Source organism: Astatotilapia calliptera, chromosome 14 (genome assembly GCF_964374335.1).
Source record: "Astatotilapia calliptera chromosome 14, fAstCal68.1, whole genome shotgun sequence".
Lineage (NCBI taxonomy): Eukaryota > Metazoa > Chordata > Actinopteri > Cichliformes > Cichlidae > Astatotilapia > Astatotilapia calliptera.
Genome location: NC_137435.1, coordinates 15,170,539 through 15,196,394, shown reverse-complemented (window position 1 = coordinate 15,196,394; position 25,856 = coordinate 15,170,539). Strand labels below are relative to the sequence as shown.

The 25,856-nt window shown below is 40.7% G+C and overlaps 1 protein-coding gene across 1 annotated transcript; it reads left to right on the top strand.

The window, feature by feature from the left end:
* The first annotated feature begins 50 nt into the window (after nucleotides 1–50).
* On the top strand, nucleotides 51–25,777 carry LOC113037028 (rho guanine nucleotide exchange factor 26). Its single transcript, XM_026193730.2, has 15 exons — nucleotides 51–309; nucleotides 742–2,263; nucleotides 3,075–3,126; nucleotides 3,205–3,347; nucleotides 5,257–5,313; nucleotides 5,517–5,677; nucleotides 9,005–9,157; nucleotides 9,299–9,428; nucleotides 9,943–10,017; nucleotides 10,314–10,403; nucleotides 11,877–12,028; nucleotides 16,581–16,790; nucleotides 23,111–23,181; nucleotides 23,369–23,473; nucleotides 23,806–25,777. The coding sequence occupies exons 2-15, from the start codon at nucleotides 818–820 to the stop codon at nucleotides 23,946–23,948; spliced, it is 2,988 nt and encodes a 995-aa protein (XP_026049515.2). The 5' UTR covers nucleotides 51–309; nucleotides 742–817; the 3' UTR covers nucleotides 23,949–25,777.
* The last annotated feature ends 79 nt before the right edge of the window (nucleotides 25,778–25,856 follow it).

Here is a 25,856-nt window from a genome sequence, read left to right as displayed (position 1 = left end):
TCGTTATGAATCGCCTAGCAGGTGAATTCCTGTGAACTTGGGAGTGCCATTTTTTTTTCTTACTGTTCTTGCTCCCCTCCCTTCCCCTCCTCTCAGTCATAGAAACTCCCCAGCGCGCACAGAAGCGCTTCAGACGCGTTCAGTGCCCCGCACGGGAGTCGGTTAGTAACTTTCGTAACTCCGGTTTCACAAACCTTTTGTTGATTCCGCGCTGAAAGCACGTTAATTTTATCAGTTTCGCTAAAGAGGGCCGCCACTCGAGAGGGCAGGGAGGATGAACGGATTCTGCATTGGATCGACTGATTAAAGGTAAGTTGGAGACACTAATTAACCTGTGGAAAAAATCTTTTAAAATCTCGCTAAAAAGCTCTCAGTTACACGCCTCTTTATAGCTATACGCATTTTTGCAGACAGAAAAACACAGTTAAAAAAAGAAAATTGTGAATAAAGATTCTGAGAAGATTAAAAACAAATGTGGTCTGTAAAGGCACTGCTGCTGCTTAACATTGTTGCCCTTTTATAGTAGTTTAATTGCAACATTGTCTTGTAATTGGGGCATTTCACCTCAGTGAACATTTACAAAAGGGCTGTTTCTCTCCTCACTGGCTTGCTTATGTGTGTTCTTTAAGTTTAGCTGCCAGTATCAGCACTAAATCCCTGTTAATGATTAAACTCTGGGAATTTGGACACCACACTGAATTCTTTGATATTGATTGGTATCTCTCTCTTGTTTGTTTTCAGGGTTTTTTTCCTCCCGACTCCGTGAGCTTGTGAGGTTGGACACGAATAGGGAAAAAGAGACGCTCGCATTTCAACCATGGATTATGGCAATGATGTAGATTTGTCCAACAATAATATCATGCCTTTGTGGAAACTCCGCACTGATAACAGTAAAAGGCCCCAGGACTCAAGCAATCCTAAACTGCGGCCCCACAGTTGCCACATAAATGGGGTCATGAAGACAAACTTCACCGAGGAGGACAACAAATGTTCCTTTACCTTGAGCCAGCCTGCTGAGAGACTTGTGGTCACACCCCAGTGTGTTGACAATAACACAGCGGTGTTAAAGCATGTTTTACATAAACCCTCAAAGAAAAACAGAGTGGTTCGAAGCATCAGCATCAGCCACTTCTCCAATGGACGCTTGTTGTCCAAATTTAGGTCTGAGGATAGCAAATCTGCTTCACTGGACAATAGGGTATATAATAGGAACTCTGATGGGGTGAAAGCGAGTAATGGGGAGATGATATGGCCTGAAAAGCATCTCTGGGATTCACAGACATGCATGTCCTGTCCGTTAAATCAGAGTTCTCAGAAGGGCCAGATCGCATTTCAGAAGAATTCACCTTCAACAGAAAATACTCCTCTTAATGGTTCCTCACCTGTCTTTTCACCAGACACTCCTAACAACAACTACAATCAACCTGAACTGTCCTCCCTTTCATCCACATGCAGCTCATCTCCTCCAACCCATCGCATGCTCACCCCCTCCTACAGCTCCACCTCCAGCATCCCCTCCCTCAACTCCTTAACCTCCTCAGACCCCCCAACCCCTCGATCTCCATCACCAGAAGACAGAGGGCAGGCACTGCTCAGTCAGTCCCAGTCATCCTCACCTATATCCCCACAGGACACCAGGCATACCTCTTCATCTTCTTCCATGTCCTCCACATCACCCTCACCGTCACTCTCCCCATCCATCTGTCCCTATAACGGCATTGTCCTAAGCACCCATAGCGCGGCTGCTCTCAAGATGGGCACCCAGCAGCTTATTCCCAAGGGCTTAGCATCCGATATTCGGCAAAGCAAGGCACCTTCCCCTGGGACACAAGCTCAAGGATCGGTAGGGCTGCTGGGATGGGATCATTCCAAACGTTCCTTGAAAGCCCTGAGCATGGTGGAAACTGGAAGCTACTTTTCTACAGGAGGCCACAATGAGGGGGAAGATGGTGAAAGTGAGAGTCCAGGGGCTCTTAGAAGAGGCTTGAGGAGTACATCGTACAGGAGAGCAGTTGTGAGTGGAGTAGACTCAGAAGTATCAACAGCAGATCCCAAAGGCCATCGGCTGTCCCAGCCCGTCATCAGAGGGCTAGGCAGGGATAAATTAGATTCACTAGTTAGCCCAACAAGTCCTGGCTCTATCAGTCTGCCAAGTGTTGCAACCAACAAGCCTGACAGCCCCATGACACCCAAAGATGTCAGCACCAAGAATTCAAAGCCTAGCCTTGGAACGGAAAAGACTAAAAGCAATGGGAAAAACAAGGTGAGTAAATCAGTTTCAAAGAAGAGAGTGGGTTCAAATTGTACGTGTTAAGAAATCGCACATATTTAACACATTTGTCATTCACTTATAGGGGAGTAGGAGAAATTTTAATATTCGAATCAATGTCTTAATATCTAGAAATTAATTTTAACCGTGTTGTTTTTTCAGAAAACAGTTGAAAAAACATGAAGTTTATATATAATATAATTAATAGAATGAATTATTGTGTATTTTAGTATATTCAGGTGACTTCAGAGAACAAGCTGTAGAGAAGTGCCATAAGTGATCAATTTTAGAAAAGCAAGCCTTTAGCAAATGATATTTGTCAATGAATACTGTGTGAACTTTTGGCATTACTTTCCCCCCCGTTCTGCAGCACATTAAGATTTCTCAACTCGGCAACAATCCCTCTGATGGTTTTATATTTAATTGTGCACAAAGATTGCTTCATGGTGGACTTTTGTTATCTGGGGGAAGGGGGAGGGGTAAAGCTCAAATTGGAAAATTACAACACAACCAGTAAAAGTACAGTGGAACAAGCTTGGTGGCAACAGCCGCAGAGGTTAGAACAAGGCCTTACAAAGAAACGATTAATGTGGTTGATGGAAGACATGACGCAACGTGACACATACACTTAAACACACTGAGGCTCTGTAATTAGACAGGGGTCACTGGAGGAGGCAACTTGCAAAAGGGTACGGACAGGTAGTGAACAGGTGAAACAAGTTTCTTTCTTTAATGGTTTGCATGTGTCCCTACTTGGTTTTTCAGAGTTCATTAAACTCATTATGCTGTTTTTTGTCTGTTTCAGAGTCCAGATAAGAAGAAGGTTTTGACCAGTCAGCTGACTTTTGACAGCGAGGGTGAGAAATTCTGTTTGCGTTTCTGTGTTATATTTTTGCTATAAAAGATCAGAATAAAAAAAACCTGTGATTTTGCAGAGGAAGAGCTTTACCAGAACTACAAGGAGAATGCATTACATAATGACTCAGATGAGGATCCCGATTCCAGGGAACCCAAACCCGATAATAACATTGTAGTGCAGTACAGGCCCATACGTACCTCCTGGAGCCAGCTTAGTGTGGTAAGACATAACACACACAGGCACAATAGTAGTCTCTGTTCTTCCTCTTATATTTTAAATCCTTTCTGGATCTTGGAGTGTGGTTGTGTAGTTTTGGAATGCTAGTGCTCCAAAGAATGCTGTCATATCCAGTTTGGCCACCATCTGTACCCATCCTCCCACTGTTTTCTGCTTTCCTTTGCCCCTCACTTTGTTTATCAGGGAGTACAGGAGCAGTTTGTCAAGGGCTTGTGCAGGCTGGGAGTCAGACAGTCAGCCAGGCCCACAGGAAGTCTTGGAAGCACTTCTGGGATTAATGCCAATGTGTTGGCAAACTCTGTACGCTCGTCAGACTGCAAATATGCCTAAAATGTTGCCTCCGGGGAGAGTTGTGGTGGCTTTGCATTACATAATGTAGTTAGTGATTGGAATTGAGCAGCAGAGGAATATAAGGGGAATTGGCTAATTTAGCTTTCTACTAATGCAGCCCCATCTGTTTGTTTACTGGTAGAAGATGGAACGTGTGGGAGCAAAAGCAGGCCATAGCCCAGATTGAGGAATTGAGGATTGTACTGTCTGCACATGGTCTATAATAAGTAGGAGATTGGACTGAAGGCTGAAAACATTGTAGAGAGACTTTTTGTTTTGTTTATATTTATGTCAGCCAGACACTAAAGTGAACTGGGCACAGACTGCCCAGGATTCTGGCAAAGTAAGCGTTCTTTCTATCACAGCTGCTTTACAGCTGTTCGTCTTTGTGAATGCGTTAGAGCCTTCAGCCTGTGATCTAGTTCTGAAGAATTTTCTTCACCCTACAGATTCAGGAATACTTGTGTGATTGGTCACTGTCCTGGTGTGACGGGAATTTTTTTTTTTCCAGTGGAGCCGAGAACCGAATGTACAAGTTGTCATCTTGTGACTCTTGCTTAATCCTGAATCTGAGCAGCTCCACCCTTCTACTATCAGTGTCTCATCTTTTTGATGAAATGTCACATCCCAGAATTATCATGGTTCTAAGAATTACCATTCACGCTTTCAGAAGGTGCGGCTGTTTTGGAGCTAACTTGCGCAATTGTTTCTAAATTACCTGAAGGCAACCTGATCAAGTGGAAAAAAGGAATAAATAGTTGCCATTTTATAATGACACCTGATTAATTATGCTCAATTTCAACCAGAGAAGGACGATGCTCAATTGGATAAAACCTCTTTGCTCATACAGAGCAATTCAAAAATGGGCTGCCAGGAAAGTAGGAGCAATATCTAGTAACACTGATGGCTGTATGTGTGAAAGAAATCAAATAGTGTGTGTTTGACCTGCTTCAGGTTTATTTGTTCTCAGTGTTTGGAGAGCTGCGGGGCAGATACTCCTGCAGGAGTATCTCTTCCTTATTGCTTTGCACAAAAATGGGTTGAGGAGCTAGTGCAAGTAAGGGAAACTATCTTCAGGATTTTTCATTACTTACATGTATCGGTAAAGTATAATGTGGTTGAGCCCCAGGTCATATTGATTAAATCTGGTGTAACGAAAGAAGGTGTTTATTACTCAGCCTCATATTCAGTTTGACAAAGCCACAGGCTGATTAATTCAATAGCACTCCGCACCCAGTCCCTTTCAAAACGTTGCTTTGTTTCATTCTCATTCAAACATCTTTCGACCAAAGCTCTCCAGCCACATACCAATGCAGTTTCCTTTCAGCTATATTCCACTTTCAAAATGAGCAGAAGTGGTTCCTGTTTAATCTTAGTGTTTGGATCCAACAAATTTCTATACTCCTGTAGTGTTTCTTGCAAAGACTGCCTTTCTTTGTGCTTCTTAGATATGAAAAAAAAAAAAAGCCACAGCCTACACCTGTGCTCTGATTGCATGTAGTTAAACAAGTGTCTATCAAAAATGATGCAAGAAATGTTTCTGACTTATTGTTCTGTTTAGGTTAAGAAAAGTGGCCTGTGTGAGCAGATAAGTCAAGAAGAACGCAAAAGACAAGAGGTACGAGTCGTTCTTTCTAGCTCATTTTAAGTTATTTTTTCCGATTCATACTTTAAGTACTTAGATGTGTAATTAGTTTAAACGCATACCTCATGTGATTGAAACCCAGGGTCATCGTTACCAGGACCTAGTAGGATGACAGAATCCCATATATCTGACTTTTATGTTTCCCCTCGGTTGATGTGTCTCTTGCTCCTCCTTAGGCCATTTTTGAGGTGATCTCGTCGGAGCACTCCTATCTCCACAGTCTCGAGATCCTGATCCGCATGTTCAAGGATTCTCCAGAGCTCAGGGAGACCATGACCAAGACTGAACACCATCACCTGTTCTCCAATATCACTGATGTCTGTGAGGCTAGCAAAAAGTGAGTGTTGCTGTTTTGTAAGTACATTTGTTATCAGATGAGCACCTTTATTCGTCTTCATATTTGGTAGTCATGCTGTTGGTTTAAAGAATTTGTTGGTTTAGAGCAGGCGTATCAAACATAAGACACAGGGGCCAGAATTGGCCTGGGAAAGACTTCTGTCCGGCCCACTGAATGGCTTTGGAAAAGTGAAGGAGGACATAGATTTTAGACTTTAAGTTGTTTTACAGCTTGGCCTACTGATAAAGACCCCCCCATTCCCCCCCCCCCCCCCCCCCCCAATAGTAATTTGTACTACACTAAAGTAATTTATTAGTAGATAAACAATTAAATACCATAAAAGTTCCAGTTTTTTCACTTCTATCTACTATAGAATATGTATATTTTTCTACTACTACTTGCTTGCTCATAGGGCGTCATATGAGTGTTGGGTTTTCTCTGAATCTATTATTGTACGATCTACCTTACAATATAAAGCGCCTTGAGGCGACTGTTGTTGTGATTTGGCACTGTATAAATAAAATTGAATTGAACTGAATTATTATTGGTCCACAGTAAAATAAATAAATAATAAACAAAAGTACATTTTTTTTATGAATTCACAAAAATCTTCAGTTTTGTGATTACAGGTGAGCTATCAGAAGTTTCTCTGTAATTTTACAGATTTATTTATTCTTGCTGACAGATTTCTTTCATTTAGTACAGCAGCATTTCTTTATCATGTTAAAAAAAAACTGAGACTTATTCATGCAATTGCATTTGCTTTTCCTGAAAGATTTTCAATGTGTTGTTAAATGTTTTTACATTTATACAAAGGGGAGTTTCACTGGTCCGGCCCCCTTAAGATCAAAGTAGGCTGCATGTGGCCCACGATTTAAAGAGTTTGGCATCACTGATTTAGGGGAATTGGTTGGTTGTTTAATTTTTAGGCTTCAGGTGTCTTTCATCACCTTGGTTTTGCTTAATTAGCTGGATAATTTGGCATGCTTAACTATCCAGTGTATGCTAATACAGACTTTCAGCTACTCTCCTCCCTTCAGTAAGGGTTGTTTTCATTGTCAAAGGATTTGTGTTTACGCTGCGCTGAGCTCTTTTTTGGATGCGAGTGTAAGTGAAGTCGCATGCTGATTGACGAAAAGCAGACATGGAGAAGAAGCAAGGGGCAAATTGAGTGAAACGACAAGGAACAAAGAAGTCTTCCTCATAATTATGGTTGCATTGTTAAAGTGAACATTCCTCACTGATTGAAAGCACTGAAACAGGCAGCATGTCTGGGGGTTTTTTATGCGTCTATGAAAAATTGCTGCTATGGATCCTCTGAGGTTACCTGTCCATCATGACTTTATAGTTCACTGTTTAATAACATTCCTGGCCACGTAGCATGACCTTCCAAAAATCGTATAAAGTGATGGAAACAATCATGCATGAGAGGCCATGAAAGCTGAGACTGATGAAAACTGTGATGGCTCAGCAATTACTCTGGTGGATCCGACTCCATTATTTCTACGAATGATTGGCAGAGCAGTTTCTGGCCGCCAGTTGCTCTTCCTCGAGTTTATCTCCGAGGCCACTTTTAGATATGACATCATTTCTTAGACGCTTTCCATGATATCAATATGACAAAGGTTGAACGTTCAGCTGCAATTCAGCCTGTTAATATTATCACATCAGTGTTTCTATATGATGGTAAAATTCTCTCAAATCACTGTTCACTTTTAGTGCAGTCCTGTTTCTTCCTTCACCTGTTTTAGAAACATGTGATTTCACTTTGGTTAAGACCACAATTAGCACAAGATGTACAATACTTTTAAGTAAATCACTTCAAAATCAAGAGTATTTTGAATATGATAATCCTGATGTTTAATTTTCAAGTTTGACTCTTTAACCAGATTTGCATTAAAATCTCAGATTAAAAAAAATCTGAGCATGAAATGAGATTATGCTGTCATTTTCCAGTCTCCTAGGGCGCTTGTTGGTTTGGGGCTAAAATGCAAAAACAACCAAATTATCTTAATACTGCTCAGTGAGATGTGTGTGTGCACATATGCATAGAAACTACCAGTTATTCATGACATTTGATGAAGATTACAACTTTACATGGAAGATTTCACCCCTGGTATATAGTACACATATACCTGGTGCATCTCCAGTACGCATACGTCCTCCTCAATATTTTTACATCATACTAATATGTTTGAATTTCTTGAGAATCATCTTACACACAGGCCAGACACAGTAATGAGAAACTACCCTTGATACTTGGGAAGGCAGATCTTAAGATACACAGAGCCCTGTAGCACTGGTTAAACCAGATGCTTTACTAGGAACAGCTTTGAGGTTATTATCTTAAAACATACCTGAATATCAATCTATTTTCAGCCTTCTGTGTAGTCTGTGTGTGATAGCAAGTAGGAGGGCTGTTGTGTATTTTATATGCAGATGTGTTACTGATTATATTTGACTTGTGTTCTCGGGCTATTACATGCTTTAGTCCCACCACATTTCATAAATCGGACTGTATTCCTAATGCAGCATCTGTGACGCAGTGTATAAAATGAGGAATTCTTCTGCACTTGGAGGTAGACCAGATTTCATTTCACTTGACTTCACTCATGATCCTCGATTAGAGGTCTAAGTTTGAATAATTAAATTATTTTACACTGTTGATTTGACTCATTTACCGTGACCTCGATCCTCCTGAGGACATCCATCAGGAGATGCTTTGCCTCAGAATGAACAGCTTTGACCTGTAAATGTCCCAAATACATCGTTTAGGATGTGAATTAGCATGTGTTTCTTTCTTTTTTGTTATCTCGTGTGCACATGCCTTCATCAAAAGGTTAAGCGTACTGGGTCAGGCATGGGCACAAGGCTACATAGCCACAAAAAGTTTTTTTTTTCCATAGATAGTCACTGTGTGTGTATGTGGAGTAGGTATGGGGGGTCTGGTTAAAGGCTCTAGAGGTGCTTCTGCAGATGAGCAGGAACCTGTTCCAGCTTGGTCAAGGTCCACATCCTGTGTCTGTGCAAGTTTCCTGTTTATCACCTTAGTTGGACATGTGGCATGCCTTTTGAAATGGCCATCTGCTGCTGCTCAGGAAGAGGAAAAGCCTCTGTGTTATGGCTAATGGCTTGCTATGTCTATTTTAAGTGGTGGAGAGTTCCTCTTTTGTCATCTTATGGTGACTTTAGAAGTAAGTTGTTGGCAGCTCTCCTTGTCTACCGGACGTTGTCATTTTACTATTCTATATTATTCCTCAGTAGGGAATGACTCAAGTTAGTGAGTCACACTAACCTTTATTCTTTCACTTCCACTTTGGTGTCTAGGTTTTTCAAGGAACTGGAGAAAAAACATGAGCAGAATATAGTGATCGATGACATCACTGACATCGTTTGCAAGCATTCCCAGTCTAGCTTTGATCCATATATTACATACTGTTCCAATGAGGTCTACCAACAGAGGACCCTGCAGAGGCTGGTGTGAGTGACCGAGCAATCACACACATATACGCTCTTATCTTATCATTCGTGGATTTGATCCAACATGGCTGTTCCACTTTTGCCTCGACCAAGTTCACTTTTTTCACCCAGTGCTGCATCTGCCTCCTTATTCCCATACAGCTCCAAGAATCCAACATTTAAGGAGGTGCTGACCAGGATAGAGGGCCACCCTGACTGCAGGAACCTCCCCATGATCTCCTTCCTTATCCTGCCCATGCAGAGGATCACTCGCCTTCCCTTGCTCATGGATGTAAGTGCACTGAAAACATACAGCAGGGCTAGCTTAGGAATTACAAGACTGCCTCTTGCACAACAGTTTGTTTATCTGTGTTGCCCTTGTTAAGTCAACACATGGTTTGTTCTAGTGTTAAAGATCTTTCTTTGACCTTACATAATTCTTTAATAATCTTAACTGATTTGTAATGTTTTTCTTCTTCTTCACTTTCATGCTTACTTTGGCAGAGCATTATTCCATTTTTGCTTTGCTTCCCTTTCTTCCTTTCGCTTGTTCTGCTTTTATCCCCCTCTTCTCTTCCTTCCGTCATTGTCTCCTTAGGGACCTCTTGGGTTTATGCTTTTACATTTGGAGGGTTTGGATCCTGAGAAAGTTTGGTTTCCATTCATTTCTTCCCACAGCTTCAATATGTGATCAGGCTGCTGAGAGTGATGTGCATGAGTCCAGTGAGCTGTTGTGGGTTGTTGTGAACTAATGACTTTAATGTGTGTTTTTAATTATACAACCTGTGTGAATCCATGTTTTACAGACAATTTGTCAGAAGACAGCCAAAGACTCACCGCAATATGAAGCTTGTAAGAAGGCTTTACAAGCAGTTAGCAAGGTGAGGGCACTGTTAAACAAAAGTTCAATGTTAATGGCTTGCACCTTTGTTAAATTATTTAACAAAATTATTATTGACGTACGGTTATTATTTAGACAATTAGTTTGTAAAACTAGAGTAACAGTTCCTGTTCTGTTGTATCACTGTGAGCCACAACAGGAAATGATTAATTACTATGCAAAAAAAGCTAATCTAGCTTTCTTGTACTCTTAATTTTGATATGTGGATATGAAATGACAAGCAGAGTGCCTGCATGTTGACGTTTTTACACATTTTATGTGTGTGTGCATTAATAGGTGGTTAGAAAGTGCAATGAAGGAGCTCGGACGATGGAGAGAACAGAAATGATGTACACCATCAACTCTCAACTGGAGTTCAAGATTAAGGTATGTGGGTTTTTTCAGTTTTTTGGCAAGCAAAAATATTTTTGATTAACAAATGACAATAATAGAATAGCCCTTTATTGTCATTGTACGTGTACAACAGGTTTGTTCATCACATAGTGAATTCTGAAGTAAGTTGGATAAAAGAGAAAATAAAAGTTTAGAAAAATTATACCTTCAACTGCTGAAAGATACATTTTTTTTAATTGCTTCGGGCTTGGTTGCCTAGCAACAGACATATCATTCATACACTTTGTTATGAAGGCTGCTAGAGCTAGCTAGATAAGGTTGCTAGAGGAATATAAAGGGAACTGTAGTTAGATAAAAGGCAAGTAATTATCGCAGAGCTGAATGGGTCGGGGATGGTTATTGAGCCGTGGCAGAGTGGAGGACGGACCCGTGGACAACTGGATGAGTTGCTGGCTGTGAAAAGCATTACGGCAACTTTAGCTGAACGGAGCAGAGTACAGAGTGTGGAGAACTAATCCAAGTAAGCGAACGGTGAAATCTGCAGCAGACCAGCTGAGTCAAATGGGTTTCAGGTGTGAGGAGGTAAAGGGATGCACACTGTGGAAAAATTTGAGAAAAATTTACAACTTACTTTCTTCAAGAAATTCCTACTGCTATTGTTGCAGCATGGGGTCAAAATGACCCTCCCTAGTAGTTCTAGGGTTAAACAGATACTGGTGATGGATGTGTATGCACCGATATCACTAGAGTTCAAAGGCAGTTAGGGAACGGCAACCCTCTGGAAAGACTCCCATGACATTATCTGCTCCTATGTTCTCCACCACATTCAAGAAAACCTGGCTGACTAACCACAAGACTAACTGGTCAATGATAACACATCTCACTGAGGCTTTCCTGTTATGGGAGACTGCAGGGAAATAACATGAGGAAAGAGCTAGTCTGTCACCCTTAACTGTAACAGTGTGCTTGTCCCAGTTAGGCTTCATTAACATAACATGTGTTTTGATGGCGTGACAAAGTGGAGTTTCTAGAGAAAATTCGTGCAGGCTTGTGAAAAACATACAAACTCCACACAGAACAGCTCTGCCTGGGTTTGACTCATGTACCTCTCACTGTGAGGTGGTAGTGTTAACCCACCATGTTTTTGTATAGAGTTGTATGCTAAGTGTATCACAGTCAGTTTTAATGCTAATAGGCCACATCTGCTGATCATATTTAGCAAGTGGTGCATGCTAACACGTATGTACACGTATCTGTCAAAAAGAAGAACTCACCCCTGTATTGTCATGAGTATCGACAGTAAACACGGGGTTTGGTAGGTTTAAGTGTGCGTAAGCCATGTGGGAAATTGCTGTTGGCACATTTGGAGCGCACGGATGCCTAGTGAACCGTTTTTCATTCTCCAGCTGTTCATCCCCAACATTACAGACATTTTAAAATTTCTTTGATTAATTAGATTCACCATCTTCCCCTGTTCACCATATTTTCTTTCTTATGCTCCTCTAGCCTTTCCCCCTGGTCTCATCCTCCAGGTGGATGGTAAAAAGAGGGGAACTGACTGCATTTGTGGACAACAACATCTTTTACAAGCGAACATCACGGCAGCAGGTCTATTTCTTCCTCTTCAATGACGTCCTCATTGTCACCAGGAAGAAAAGGTGAGTCTCGTCGAAGTTGTAGAGAACTGCCAGGCCATGCATGGGAGGGTCTGCATCTGATTTACTTGGTGTGAGTTTGAGCTTGGTCTGCTGGCTCTGCTCATAATTCACATGTCGTGGCATGTTGAGTGTGAAAGTTTAACCGTAAGTCTTCAGGTTTTCACTGCGTGTGAGCACTGTATGTGACCGAGATCCTGAGTGCAGGGTGTGTAGATTTGTCTTCTCTGTCGTCATGTTTGAACTCGTCCTGGGAAATGAGCCTGTTTAAAAAAACAAAACAAAGCAAAACAATATTTCTGTGCAAACCGAAAGCAAACCACGAGAAGTGTTGGCAGCAGGGTTTAGAGACCGTTAAAGGAGTTTGATGCCACCGCAGATGTAGACTGCACTTCCACCCTGGCAACATTATCACGTGTGTTTTTAGGTAGATCAGGTGCAGATACCTGAACCTGTTGCTATTTGGCACTATGAGAGGTTTTTTGGCTCTTGACATGTCTTGTTGCCATGAATCACCTGGAGCTGTGAAACCTGCTCTATTGTCAGACCCGTCAGTGAGTCTGCTTTCCTCTTCCCCTATTTCCTCTAGTTTTAGGCAATACCATGGAGAAAAGAAAAGAAAAAGAAAAGCTATAAAGAGGACATCCTTGATATGACTTTCATTTGTGTGTTTGTGTGTGCATGCGTGCGCCTGCTTGTCTGTTTTTGCCAAAACAAAAATTCCCGGCCATCTCCTTAGTGTCTGGAAGTAATAATCCCGCCACTCGCAGACTAAGAATTCCTCAGAACTGTATAAAAGAAAAGAAACGTTCCATATGATATTTTTCTGGGAATCTGATCTGCCACGGCAGACTCCAGCAGTGTGTGGTGTCAAGCCTGTGTTTGGAAGACGGATTCGGGAAAAGGGAGGGCTCCGGAATCATAGTGTGTATTTATGTGTGTGCGTACGTTTGGATGGGGGAAGCTGTTATAATATTGGTTTGTACTGTGGAGAGCGCTGAAGTCCAGCTGTGGCACGCTACTCTGCTGCACTCCATCTGCAGTAATCCAAACAAAAGCTCACCAGGGGCACACAAGGCTATCCAGGCACTCCTAGATCACAAGCGCTTGTAGGTATAATGGCAGAATGGCCTTTTCTGTTGAAATTAAGACTTATAGTTTGAGTGGTATATTTTGCAAGTTCAGTCTTGTCTCACTTTAACATTTTTAGGATTCTGTCAAAACCACAAGAAAGGGGTGAAAAGGTCAGAGCCAAAGCACTTACTTACACAGTAGGCTAGAGAAAGCATAGGCATGACCTTAGAGCCATTTGAGAGTGTATATATAACCCTGTGCTATCTGAAGAAAGAAAGGCTAAATCTGTTTGCCTGTCATTTGACTCCATGTATTCAAAAGTAACTAAGCTGTTTGTAAGTTTTTAGTATGCTGTGTGCTTACCGATGTTCACTATTATTTTTTATAATCATCTTAGATTTGTACAGTTCCACACATAAAACATGATATCTGAAAAAAGTTAGTTGTTTTTGTACATCACCCACTGCTAAATCTGTAATGGAGAGGACAATATAGCCATTAAGAAGAGACGAGACAATCTTCTTCTTTTATTGACTTTAAACTATGGACCATCCCTTTGTCAGGCTGGGCCTTGTGTCATGCACTGGTAAAGTGTTGCTCTGCTGGACTCTGGCTCGCAGGAACACTTACATAACACTCCAGCTGGCTTCGTTCTCATCCCCCCCATGTTCCTGTGTAAATGCTGGGCATCATCTAAACATTAATTCATGTTGAGATTTCCATCTATTCTTTTTATTTTTGCTTTTTTTCTCTCATTCTTTTCCTCTTGATCTTATGGTTTGTTTGTGTTTTTTGCTGTATGTGCCTGTGTCTAGTCTATTCTCCTTTTTTTTGGGTCATAGGCTCAGCTTTCAGCATTATACTCTTATTTTGTGTGTGGGCACGTATCCATTTACATGGAGTTCTATCTCAACATGTCTTTAAAGGTTTATATTAGTTTTGCTTGTTTCTTGAACTGTTTGTTCTTTATTACAGCTGTGATAATGAATTTTTCCTGCTACTAGAAGTGTGTGTGTGTGTGGGTGTGGGTGTGGGTGTGTGTGTGTGTGGGTGTGTGTGTGTGGGTGTCCAGGAAAAGGAAAGCCACAACTTGGGTTTTCTTTATAAAATTGTTTAAGAATTTAACGTTTCTCTCCCACATGTTGACAAAGCATATCACGGCGATTCCCCACCTCAATTCATCTGCCATTTGGCAATGATCTGACACACATGCAAAAAAACTCAAACCTCAAGCATGCAGTTTCCCCACCCATCGCATTCCCAGTGTCATGATGTCAATGGCATTCCAGGCATTTCACCTGTAGGTCAGTCAGGAGCCAAAAAGCTAATGATGCTAATGGCGTGTTTGATGTTTTATCTTGTTAACGCTTCATTTTTGTGTGTTTGAAGAGATTCAAATTCCAAACACTATTTTAGTATCTCTAATTGCAATTAATGGTCACATTTGAAGATTATCTTAGATTGTTTTAGGTGATTAAATTCATCGATTTAATTTTTCAGCCAAAAAAAAGATAAAGTGAAATGCAGCTTAACTTGTTTGTCAGCTGAGTGGAATTCAAAGGCTTTACCCTTACATACGAAAAAAAAATCTGTGTAGGAATTGAAAGACGTTTGTTATTTCCGTTATCCATTCTGCCCATAGGCATGCCCAGATCACGTTACAAGTTACAGACAGCTGGGAACAAATGTTTGGTGGGCCTTTATCAGCTTGTTTTGATGCTCAATTTTTTTTTCTTTAAAAATTACACACAAACAGGAATGTGTTCATACACGTACACAGAATAGCTCTAAATGGAGAGCACCAGACCTTCTTGAGAAATAACTGTCACAATATAGCTTTACGATAAAGGGTTCAAAATATCTTATAATAACTGGAAAATTTGCTGAAGCACGCACGCACGCACAAACACACACAGACACACCTCTGTTGCCTCCATCCTGTCACTCTTTGTCTGTCCCTCTAGGGTTCTCTTCCTTTTCCTACTTTTCTCTTATCAGTAACACTTTCCTGCTTCTATTTGTTGCATTTGCTCATATCCCCATTCCTGGATAAGTGTTGAAATGACAATTAATGTGCATGTCAAGGTCAGAGAGCTCAGGAAAAGCATTTTTTTTTAGATAAATAGAGTATATAATATAATATAATATAATAATGCAGGCAAAGCAGAAATATTCACATAATTCATGTTCCTTCAGTCGTGAAGGGCAGCAGGCCTGTCACTGTCAACAGTGGCAGTCTGACTTCCTCAAATATAATCTCCATTCCTCAATGAGCATAGGAGATAACAGAGGTTAAAACTGACATTACATAGTTAAAAATAGGTTTTGGTAAAATGCACATTTTGAATCTGGAACGATAAATGGACTGTTTAGGGTAACTCAACATAATGGTAGATGATTATCCTGCTTTTGTAATCACTCGAATTATACCTCTAATGCTCAGCAGAGAACATTTTATTTTTCAATATCTGACAAGTATGAAAAATCTAACCAGTAATCATGAAAAGTTGACTTTTATTAGTTGATTTTCAGTCTTTTGTTAAGCTAAGCTAACTAACACCATTCTATAGACACGAATTGCATTCTAAATCTGCAGGAATGCAAATTTCCCTTGGGTATCATATTATTATTATTATTATTCCTTTAAACAACTCCTTTAAGAAGTTGTGAGAAGTGTCTAGTCACAGTTAGATTTGTGCTTGTCTTACATCCATCTTATACACAGACACACAGTGCAGTGTCTCTTAAAGCTACCTCTTCCAAGAAGTGTTACGTAGTGGGGAAAAAGGTTTTAACTTGTGGGTGATAGTTGGAGAGTAGGTGTCGGTTAAACCTTGTGAGCCTCCCAACCATGACTGGATTCTCAAAGAAGTCACAACCGTGAGTTTCAGAGTTTTGTGTGGAAAATCCATGGAGCATGCCTCTGCTGCTTGGCTTTGGCACTCACTTTACATCATGTATAAGTCAGACGTGCTCACTGCTGGCATCTGTTTGAGTTTATGTAATGCACAAGCTAGCTGCTGTCCAGTAGCTTCTCGGCTTGGCTGCTGTTTCAGTCTCAGGTTGATAAAACATGAGCTGGACTTCAGCTCCTTAACACTATGAATACACACACACACACACACACACTTTCTCTTCAGGTTCAGTGCCATGTCAGGGGTGCAGTGTTTCACAATCAGCTCCAGATGTTTCTGACCAACTGCAGCTGCTACTAGATTTTTTGAAAAAGTCGTGGGAAATGTAGGCATGCAGTTAAACAAGCAAAAACAGAGTGCAGTCGTAGGATATATAGACAGTTGCACATTTGGACTTTTGATTGGAACCAAATCTGAGGGATAATTGAACATTTTCTTCATTAAATACCATAGTACAGTCTTTCCCACTTCATGATTCATAGAATTGTATGGCTTGCTTTGTAAGTGATGTGGACTAAGTACACTGAATTTTCATGCAATGATCACTTTGTTGTCTTTCTTGTCAGTGAGGACAGTTACACTGTCATAGACTACGCTCTGAGGAATCAGATCAGTGTGGATTTTTGTCAACCCAGCGATTTCAACCGGTCACCGATCAGAAGCACCACCAGCATGCTGAGCTCACGGCAAGCTGGCGCCAACCACCTCTTTCGACTGAGTTTCCCTAGCAACTGCTCTGGTGACAAGGTGACCATGATCGTTGGAACAGAGTTGCTGTAAGTGCTTTTTTTTGTAACCTTTGTCCCTCTTAAATGTGCTGTTTTCGTTTCACTTGCATTTCACTTGTCACAGATTTATGAGGCATGGCGATAAGGAACTATGAGTCATTTTTGACTCTCATTAAAACACTCATGTGTATTCTATCATCATTTTGGGAAACTAGAGTAGTCGTGTGATTTCACTTTGAACCACACAATAAGGCTCAATCTCTTAAAATTTTAAGACCAGCATGTCTACTCTTCTCTGCGAGGGAGCTTGGATCAAATTTCTGCTCCCTTATCTTTTCTGTATGTGCTCCAATACACCTTTTAACTTCAAGCAAAGAAGATTCATGGTTCTTATTTTATAGTCTCTTTTTGCACCATTACAAGTCACAGGGATATTTTGTTACTTAAGGAAGAGATGGGCGCACTGTTAAATAAAGTCTGCTGTTCCATTATACAGTCGTACTGTCTGGAGTTGTACTCTGAAACAGACCGGCTGTATCAGATGATTGGGTTGGAATAAAGTCAACAAAACAATCATGTATTCTAAATAGAAGCGGCTCTCTTTATTTATAGTCTAAGGGGTTGGTTCAGAAATTTGTCGCATGTGCCACTTAAATATTTACTCACAAATACAGTCAGTGTAGCTGGAGCTTTGGATTCTGTGTCTTAGTACAACAAAAATATTTAAAGGCTGCTTGTATAACCCACACAAACAAAAGGGATCAGCTATGCACTGGGCTTCCTGCAAGGTTTATTTGTTCTTTTGAGTACTGGGAGCTGCAGCTTATGCACACATGCGCACTTCGATGAATGCACAGGCGTTTGCGCACGCATCTTGTTGCTGTGGTTTGATACTGTAAGGAGTGTTTTCATATGTACGGGGCCGGTTCCCCCTCATTCCTGTGTAGTTAGAGAACCTCCCTGTCTGTTGCCTTTACAGAAGCTGTGGTTTCTCTGTGTAGGCTGTGTATATGGCACGTCTACACTGCAAATTGCAACCTTAAAAATGTCTTTCGACTTGTACCGTTTACTGTTTATAATATTATTGCCTTGTTTTGGTGACTACAGGTGTGCAATTACATTTTATTGATAAAAATACTACATGTTTAAACCTGGATTTAGTCAGCAATAACTAAACATGGATACCTTACAGCAAGCCATCAAGTCAAGCATTCAAAAGATTAATAGTTATTTTTCAGTCCTGATGGAAGTTGGCCAGTACAGGCAAATAAGTGCGAGGGTTTAAAGTTCCAGGGTTAGATGACCTACAGAAAATGAATCTGTTTTCACACTGGATGAGTGTTTTTTGGTTATTTCTAAAGTTACAACCCCACCCTAATACCATTCTCAGCTCAGGGTAGCAGATTCTGCCGAACTGCCGACACCTCTTGCGTCAGAGGCATGCACACAAGGTGTCACTGACGTACCGGCTGTAATCTTAGAAGCAGAGCGATAACAATTCTCTCTAAAGTCCTCATTAAGAGGTTTGGGGGGTGGCAGTTGCAAGTCAAAAATTTGTCTACCAGGAGCCTGTTTCCCCACCAAACATTGGTTTAGGTTCTTAAAAGTAATTCATAATGACTGTTATCGGCAAAACATTAACCAAGCGAATTTTAAAATGACAAGTGCTTTAAGCATCCATATGTGAGAGACCGGTCTGGTTTTATTTTATTTCCTTTTGACTTTTTGCTTTCACTTTAATTTCAGTTTTTCCAGAGTAACTTTGCTTGTTTCAGTTAATTTTTTACTGTTTCAAAATGTTTAGTTTTAGCTTAGTTTCTGTTAGTTTCAGTGATAGTTTGAGCCTTTATTAATTATTGTATGGGAGGCAAATGTCTAAGAAGAGGTAATAGTGCCAAATTAAGAAAAACACATCAATCAGTTTCAGAATAAAGTTGAAATATGGAGATTAAAGTGGTCGTTTCAAGTCAAACAACTCCCAAAGCTTAAACTCTCTACAAAATGCCTCGTTTAGAGTAGTTACTGAAATCAGTGCTTCATAAACCAGTTTTAGTAACGAGGAAATAATTTCTCTTTAAGCACATAAACACAGTGTGGTGATAAGTGTAAGGACGTTGGAGATATGGTGCAGAAAGCTGCATCAAGTCAGCAGGAAAAACAACACAAATTTGGAAGTGCAAAATAAAATGGCTGGCAGTGGACAGATGCAACGATACTGAGTTTTTAATTTTTATTTTTTTATATCCTCATGCAGTCAAGAGGATATATCTTTTGAAAAGTTGCTCGACATATTTTACCAACTCCATCTACAGAAGGAGTTTTGTACGTACAGCAGCAACTGTAATGACTTTAAACTTGAAATGCTATTTTGAGAATAATCTCCAAATGAGCACAAACTTGTTAACTCGGCTCATCGTTTTGCAGACTAAACATGATGTGATTAATGAAGAAAATATTCAACAGATTATTGGGTAATAAAAACGACTGCTTCCAAAACACGACACCTCACACAGTACGTCATTAAAACAAAAGCCTTCATTTTAAATGATTTGTTTCTGCACTTTTACTAAGTGCAAAAACCTGGCAAAGTATCTGCAGTAGTATTATGTAATAGTACTATGTGTGAATGCACGGGAGGCAGATTCAGTGGACTTCCTTAAATGCACCGCCTGCTGATGCCTTGACCTACTACTCTGGCATGCATAATTGTGATCCCCCACCCAATCTGAGTGCCTCCTCTATGTAGTATAGCTTGTTGCGGAAACCCCCTAGACTCCCTTTTTGATGTATTTGGGGCCCTTGGCTCAGATGATGAGATGTGTGGGTATGTATGTGGAGGGTCAGCGCTTCACTCACTGTAGTCCTGAATGAGCTAAGAAGAGAGGAGGTGGGGGGGCACTCTGGCAACTGTCCATTGTTACAGTGGTTTCTAGTCATTGTTGAAGTTGTTGCCTAGCAACAATCCACTGCCAAGCAGGCTTTTTCCCACGACTATCCTTCCCCCTGCCTGCAACTTAACTCTTCCCGATTCTTCCTCACCGTCCTGTCTCATCACTTCAACAGCAGCCAATGTCTTCGCTTTGTTTTGTTTTTAAATCAGTGGATAAATTCCTTTTCCTCCATTCATTCATCCCAATTTGGCGATTTAACCCAGCCTGACACACAGTGTCGTTTCATTAGCCAGCCTGTTTACGAGCTAAATGAAGCAAATAAGACAGATAAATAGATGCTGGGCCTCGGAAACTGGTGTCACAGTGGACATTAACATGACTACAGGATCTCAGAATATAAACTTAACCACTTTTATAAAAATTTTAAACACAAGTCCATAAAATATTGTTCGATAATTCTGTTCACCCGGGTGACTTGATCTTCATTTTGGTGAACAGTAATGCAGAAACGTTTTGAAAGTACTAGTTTATCTATAAGACTCGGTTAAATGACGTAAAATTGTGAAAATGTTCCATTTAAATAAAATTCTGACATTATTTGCATGACAAAAAACAGTTTTAGGTTCTCATCGAGTAGCCTGCATGCCAGTTTGTGCAGCCTGTGAATGCAATAAGAAAAGATGAAGCATCCACTATTCATTTCATACTGGATACAAAGCAGCACAGGAAGAGCCCCAAAAAGCATTTTTGTTCAGTTTAAACATTTGTTCCCTCCATCATAGCTGACTAAATGTCCTAATATTACACACAATATTATGCCACAGTATCAAAATAAAACAACCACTATGAAAATGACATCTTCCAACATAAGTCACCATCTTTTGAGCAGATTGAATGCAAACACTAAAACAGGTCGATGTGTACATTTTTCTTTTGTGGCTCTCACTCACATGACTGACATAATGAAATATTATACAATAATTAGCAAGGTACGAGGCAGTTTCTTAAAGAGGCAGTGCAATCAAATAATTTGCATACATCGTTTACACGTATTGGATGAGGTTGGTCCCAATCATGTTTTTTAATCTTTCCAAAGTGAAAGCCTAGACATGCCGCTGCTAACTGGATAGGGTGGGGCAGGGACTTGATTTGCTTTTCCTGTCACTGTCACAAAAGTGCTAACGACAAAATGCAGGTCTGTGCATGATTTATCTGTTAATGAGTGTTAACACAAATATACAAACATTAAAAAAAACAAAAAGAAAAAACCCTTCTCTATATTCTCCATATTCCAAAGGGAAATTCCACACATTCTGACTCGAGGCAGGTCTGTTTTTGTTGAAATGAAACTGTGGAAATGGACTGTTATTGTCAGTGTGGTTATTTCTGCTTTCAGTTCATTTTTTCTCTACCTGCCGACCTTTTAAGCTGATGCCTTAGTTTAATTTGAGTATTTTGTGCAAGGTCTAAGAAGCTTACATACAACACAATGACCTCTAACCTTAGCAGCGATGTAATGCATCAGGAATTCACACAGACAGCTGGATTTGAGATGGCACAGGGACCTCAGTGTGGCTTGTTTTGCTGTCTGTGGCAGTGTTTATGATTCTCCTCTTCTCTGTCTGTGCCCTCTTCCTTTTCTTTTCTTTTCTGTGTATCCTTTTGTTTGCTGTGCTCATGTCAACGTGTCTTTCCCATGACCTTGATGCTGTGTCTCGTCGTCAGTGAATAGCTCTTCTCTATTAGTGAAACAGAGACGCTACAGAGGTCTGCAGCAAAACAGTTCTGCTTGTCAGATATGCAGCTACAACACAAAGCAGCAGAGATTATGTGACGGTCTCTACCAGAGAGACTGTATTCCTGTTGCACTCTGGTTTTCTTACTCTTTCTACTTTCATTTTAAGTGATAATAATGAAGAAAAAAAAAGTAGTTGCAGATTGTTCCCCTTGGTTTGGGAAATTCCCTGGCTGCGTTGCTCCGTGCTGAGATATGCCGCGTTTCAGTCTGAGAAGTAGGAATTGTACCCAAATACTGTCAGTTAAGGGTGGGAACAGGAGCGATCGGAGTAAACAAACTGACAGGAAGGAAAGAAGATGTAAAGATGAAAAGCAGTAGCGTGCTGCTGAAGTTGTCAGGGGATGGAAGATTAGAAAGAGGCAGTCATTTCTTCTTATCTGTAATATGTAAAGACATTTTACAATGGAAAAGGAGTGAAACAAAGTCCTCTGGATTTATGATGCTCGCCTAGAGCCTGTGCTTGTTATATTTGAACCCATAAATGAAAGTGGGTTCAAACAGGCATCTCAGCAGCTTTAGTGCGAGGTGACTTGCTGTGATTGTTTGCACACATGTATCTGTATCTGGCATGCACCTCCAGCTGTCAGAAGCAACAACTAACAGCTGTCTTTCCCCACAGAGCAGCTCGAATGAATGTAAAGAACCTGCATCTTTAGCACAGAAATGAACAAAGGCAAAACTCTGTCCTATTTTTAAAAAGGCCATCAAGTGACAAAAATGCAGGGTTGCTTTCAAGCACACCGACAGGTGATAAAGAGAGGTGATTGGTTCAACAGTTGATCGTTATGAAATGTATCCACCAAATCCAAAGGTCACACCGTGTGACAGGCATTGATATTGCAGTGTGGGTACGCCCCGTTCTCTTAATTTCACGATTTTATTAAAAGTAATTGTTATCCAATCTCTACTGACCTATATCATTGTCAAGTTAGTTGTTGACATGGCCAAGATATTTCCCCCCTGAAAAGAACCAGAACAGATTGAAATGCAGTAATGATGTCTGACTCATGGGCTTCGTCTCTTCACGTCCCGTTTGAGGCCCCTGTGAAGAGGGTCCATACAATTGTGCATTTTGTTCTCATCTGCAAGATCCAGGGCCAGCAGTGCTGAGTCACAGAGGGCCTCAGCAAACCCCCGCAGGTTCATTTCCGTAGGCTTCTTTATCTCATCCTCTCTCCCTTTCCAAATCCTTTAGAACAGGTGAAATGAGAGGTGGATTTTCATGGAACCTGATCTGTGCAACTCCGCCCACTTTTCCTCGCTGTGAAACTCAAACAAGAAAGAAAAAAAGCAAAGCAAAGCAGGGCAGTTCTTTTCTGAGAACAAGCCTTTGTGCTTGTTCCCTTCAGTTCCCTCTGACTACAAAACACACCTCTGTGCCCTCTCAATAACACGGGACAGAGGATAGCGAGGGAACACTAAGCTTCCTGTGCGGCTCACACTAGCCTGTAAAGCTGTTTGCGTGCAACTCCACCTCATTTTATTTTCTTTAAGTTGATTCTGACCGCCCTTTGTATCTATGATACAAAATCTGAACAATAAAGCATCTTCGACTGAAATTAAAGCAGCGAGGAACTCCCATAGTAGAGCAAAATTTTGAGAGTTGTGGTGTTATTAAACTTTGGGAACACTATAAAGTCCTTTAATAGTTCCTCATGTGCCATTACGTTTTCTTTCAGGAATGAGCGTGCTCGGTGGATCAGTGCTCTGAACAATAATGACAACAATAAGAAGACTCAGGACCGAACCAGTGAGTTTCCACAACACATAATTCACATGGACGCTCTGTCCTGACTTCTCTATTTAGCCTGTTGCGCCACCTTGTGGTTATGAGTTGAAACAGTTTCCTCATGCTGAGTTGGTTGAAATTAGCCTGTCAAAAGATATTTAAAGTGCTAGTGTGACTTCTCTAAAATGATTCAGATGTGCTCTTTCAGATCTCATGCAGGTGGAGATGATCAGAACTTACACCGCCAGGCAGCCAGACGAGTTGTCTCTGCAGGTGGCTGATGTGGTGCTTGTCTGGCAGACTGTAGAAGATGGTATGTCAGCTCTCTCTGCCTCCCTCATATCTTCATATATCCTCACTCATACTCTTTAATATTCCTCTCATTTTCCACCTTCCTGTTTCAACGGTTTCCTTTCATCATTTACTTTTACATACTCTCCATCTCTCTTTCAAAGTCTGCATTTACTTTTTCCACATAATGGATCTGATACCTGTTTGAAGATGTGGTTTCACATCTGTGCAAACACATGGAAGCCTTTTTCACATTAAATAACAGACAGAACCAAAAAAGAAGAGCCAGTAAAAGCATAAAGTACCACACAACACATTCTTCTGTTTTCATTTAAAGCCAGTTTCTCTTCTTAGGCTGGTACGAAGGCGAGCGGCTGCGTGATGGAGAGAGGGGATGGTTTCTAAGCGAGTGTGCTGAACCAATTACATGCCAGGCCACTATTGAACGCAACATGCAGAGAATGGACCGCCTGCAGGGCCTTGAGACTAATGTGTGACAGGACGATGAGCAGACTGCTTAACCTACATGGGGCTTTTCCCTGGCCATTAGTGAACCCTCAACACACCAGTGACCTGCCTTTTTAAGCACTGAACTCAGACGAATGAGTTCAATAACCATACCACTGACCTGTCTCCAGGGGACAACTGGACATCTATGAGAGCCTTGCGGCTGCTAGGCCCTCACAGTGGAATAAAGATGGAGCCACAATCATCAATAAATATCAGCCACACTGTCTAAGTTTCAAAGGAAAGACTAAAAACAAACACGTGGAAGACGGATTTCCCTAATAACTGATTTGTCTCTGTGCAGGTGGGACATTTTGACAGTGGGATCTGTCACACTGATTAATTCCCTAGCCTGGTTAGTAAAACTTCACACCCACAGCCAAAGTCACTGCTTTTTTAGCACCCTACCACACAGCAATAGCTGGTATGAAATTTGTAAATGCTTTTTTTTGTTGTTGTTCATTTACAAAGAATACGCTTTATAATGTGCAATTAAAATGAGAGTACAGTAATACTGTAAGAGGTAAAACAGGCTAAATTGTGTGAAACTAACAACAGCCTGGCATGCGCTCTGTTAATGAGGCTTCTCAGGCCATGTGATTGAAGCTTTGCCAGCATCTTGTTGATTGTGAAAGTGATAATAAGGAAGGAGGGTGTGATTGGCAGCTTATGTAAAGTGTGTGGGTTAATGTGGAAACTCCTGTGAGTGTTTAATCAGCCTCTGATGGCATGTGAAACTATGACAATATTTGCAACAGAATACAAAGTGGTGTACGTTGAGCTGCAAAAGAGAGACGGGCTATTTGTCTGAAGCTTAAGGCACTTTGTGTAAATAGCAGAATCCATTTTCTTTTTTTTTCTGGATTATATTGAAAACAAAGTAATCTGTATATAATCTCCTCTCTCTTATGGGTTAAGTGCATAACAGAAGGTAGTCTGTCTACCCTCTTGTCTCCTGTTAATGCCACCATCATGAATCAATGATTCATTCATGTCACAAATATTATTAGACGCTCCATTCACTCAATGATTTTGATTGTTTGAAATATTTTACAAGCACAAATACACAAGATCGGTCTCAGACACAGGTATATGCAGCAGCCAGCTACAACTTTAAAATCATCTTGAGCTGTCTGTGGCATTCATATAGGTGTTGCTTTGACACATACTTAAACTGCCCAAAGAGTAGTTTAAGTATGTGGTATAACACAGTATTAGACAGGTGGCTTTAATGGCGTGGACTGGCACTGATATTGGGTGTACACCCTCCCACCCCTTCATATTTATTGTGTTATAGAAGGATGGTAAAATTAATTTTGTGTGCTGATGGCAAGATCGGAAGATAGAGAACAGCCCTGCTCTTAATGGTATTGCCCAGCATGAGTCATCTTTTTAGTGTTGCCCAGCTAAAGAAGAAAAATGACTTGGTCAAAGGATGAAGATAACACCATCTATCAAGCCAACTGCTCTGGACTCAGTCCAAATGACAACCATAACTGTTGAGCCACACGAACCAAGCTATGGCGGTCGGCAGTGCTGCCATGAGGAAGGACACAAGTATCCAGACTTTCAAAGAGAACAGCTTTGCATTTGCTCTCAGGGAACATTAGCTTTGGCACCACACACATGAGCCGGTCTTGTTTAAGTCATTTCCTCTCTTGTATCTAGTGTAAATTACCTTTGTACATGTAAATATGTAAAACGGCTTAAAATGTGTAATGTATGTTTTCGTAAATACAGATTATATTGAAGCAACTTGATTATTCAGCCTTCTATATTTTTAATCAGCAACTCCTAATAAAAGCTGAATTGCCCATCATTTAGTCTGATCAATGACTTTTTTTTTTTTTTTTTACACATCAGCAGAGACCACTCTAGGAATAAAACTTGGGACAATA

Coding starts and splice junctions, on each gene's coding strand:
- LOC113037028 (XM_026193730.2), top strand. CDS start 818: ATGGATTATGGCAATGATGTAGATTTGTCCAACAATAATATCATGCCT. Junction 3,348..5,256: donor CCTGGAGCCAGCTTAGTGTG/GTAAGACATAAC, acceptor TGTTCTGTTTAG/GTTAAGAAAAGTGGCCTGTG. Junction 12,029..16,580: donor ATTGTCACCAGGAAGAAAAG/GTGAGTCTCGTC, acceptor CTTTCTTGTCAG/TGAGGACAGTTACACTGTCA.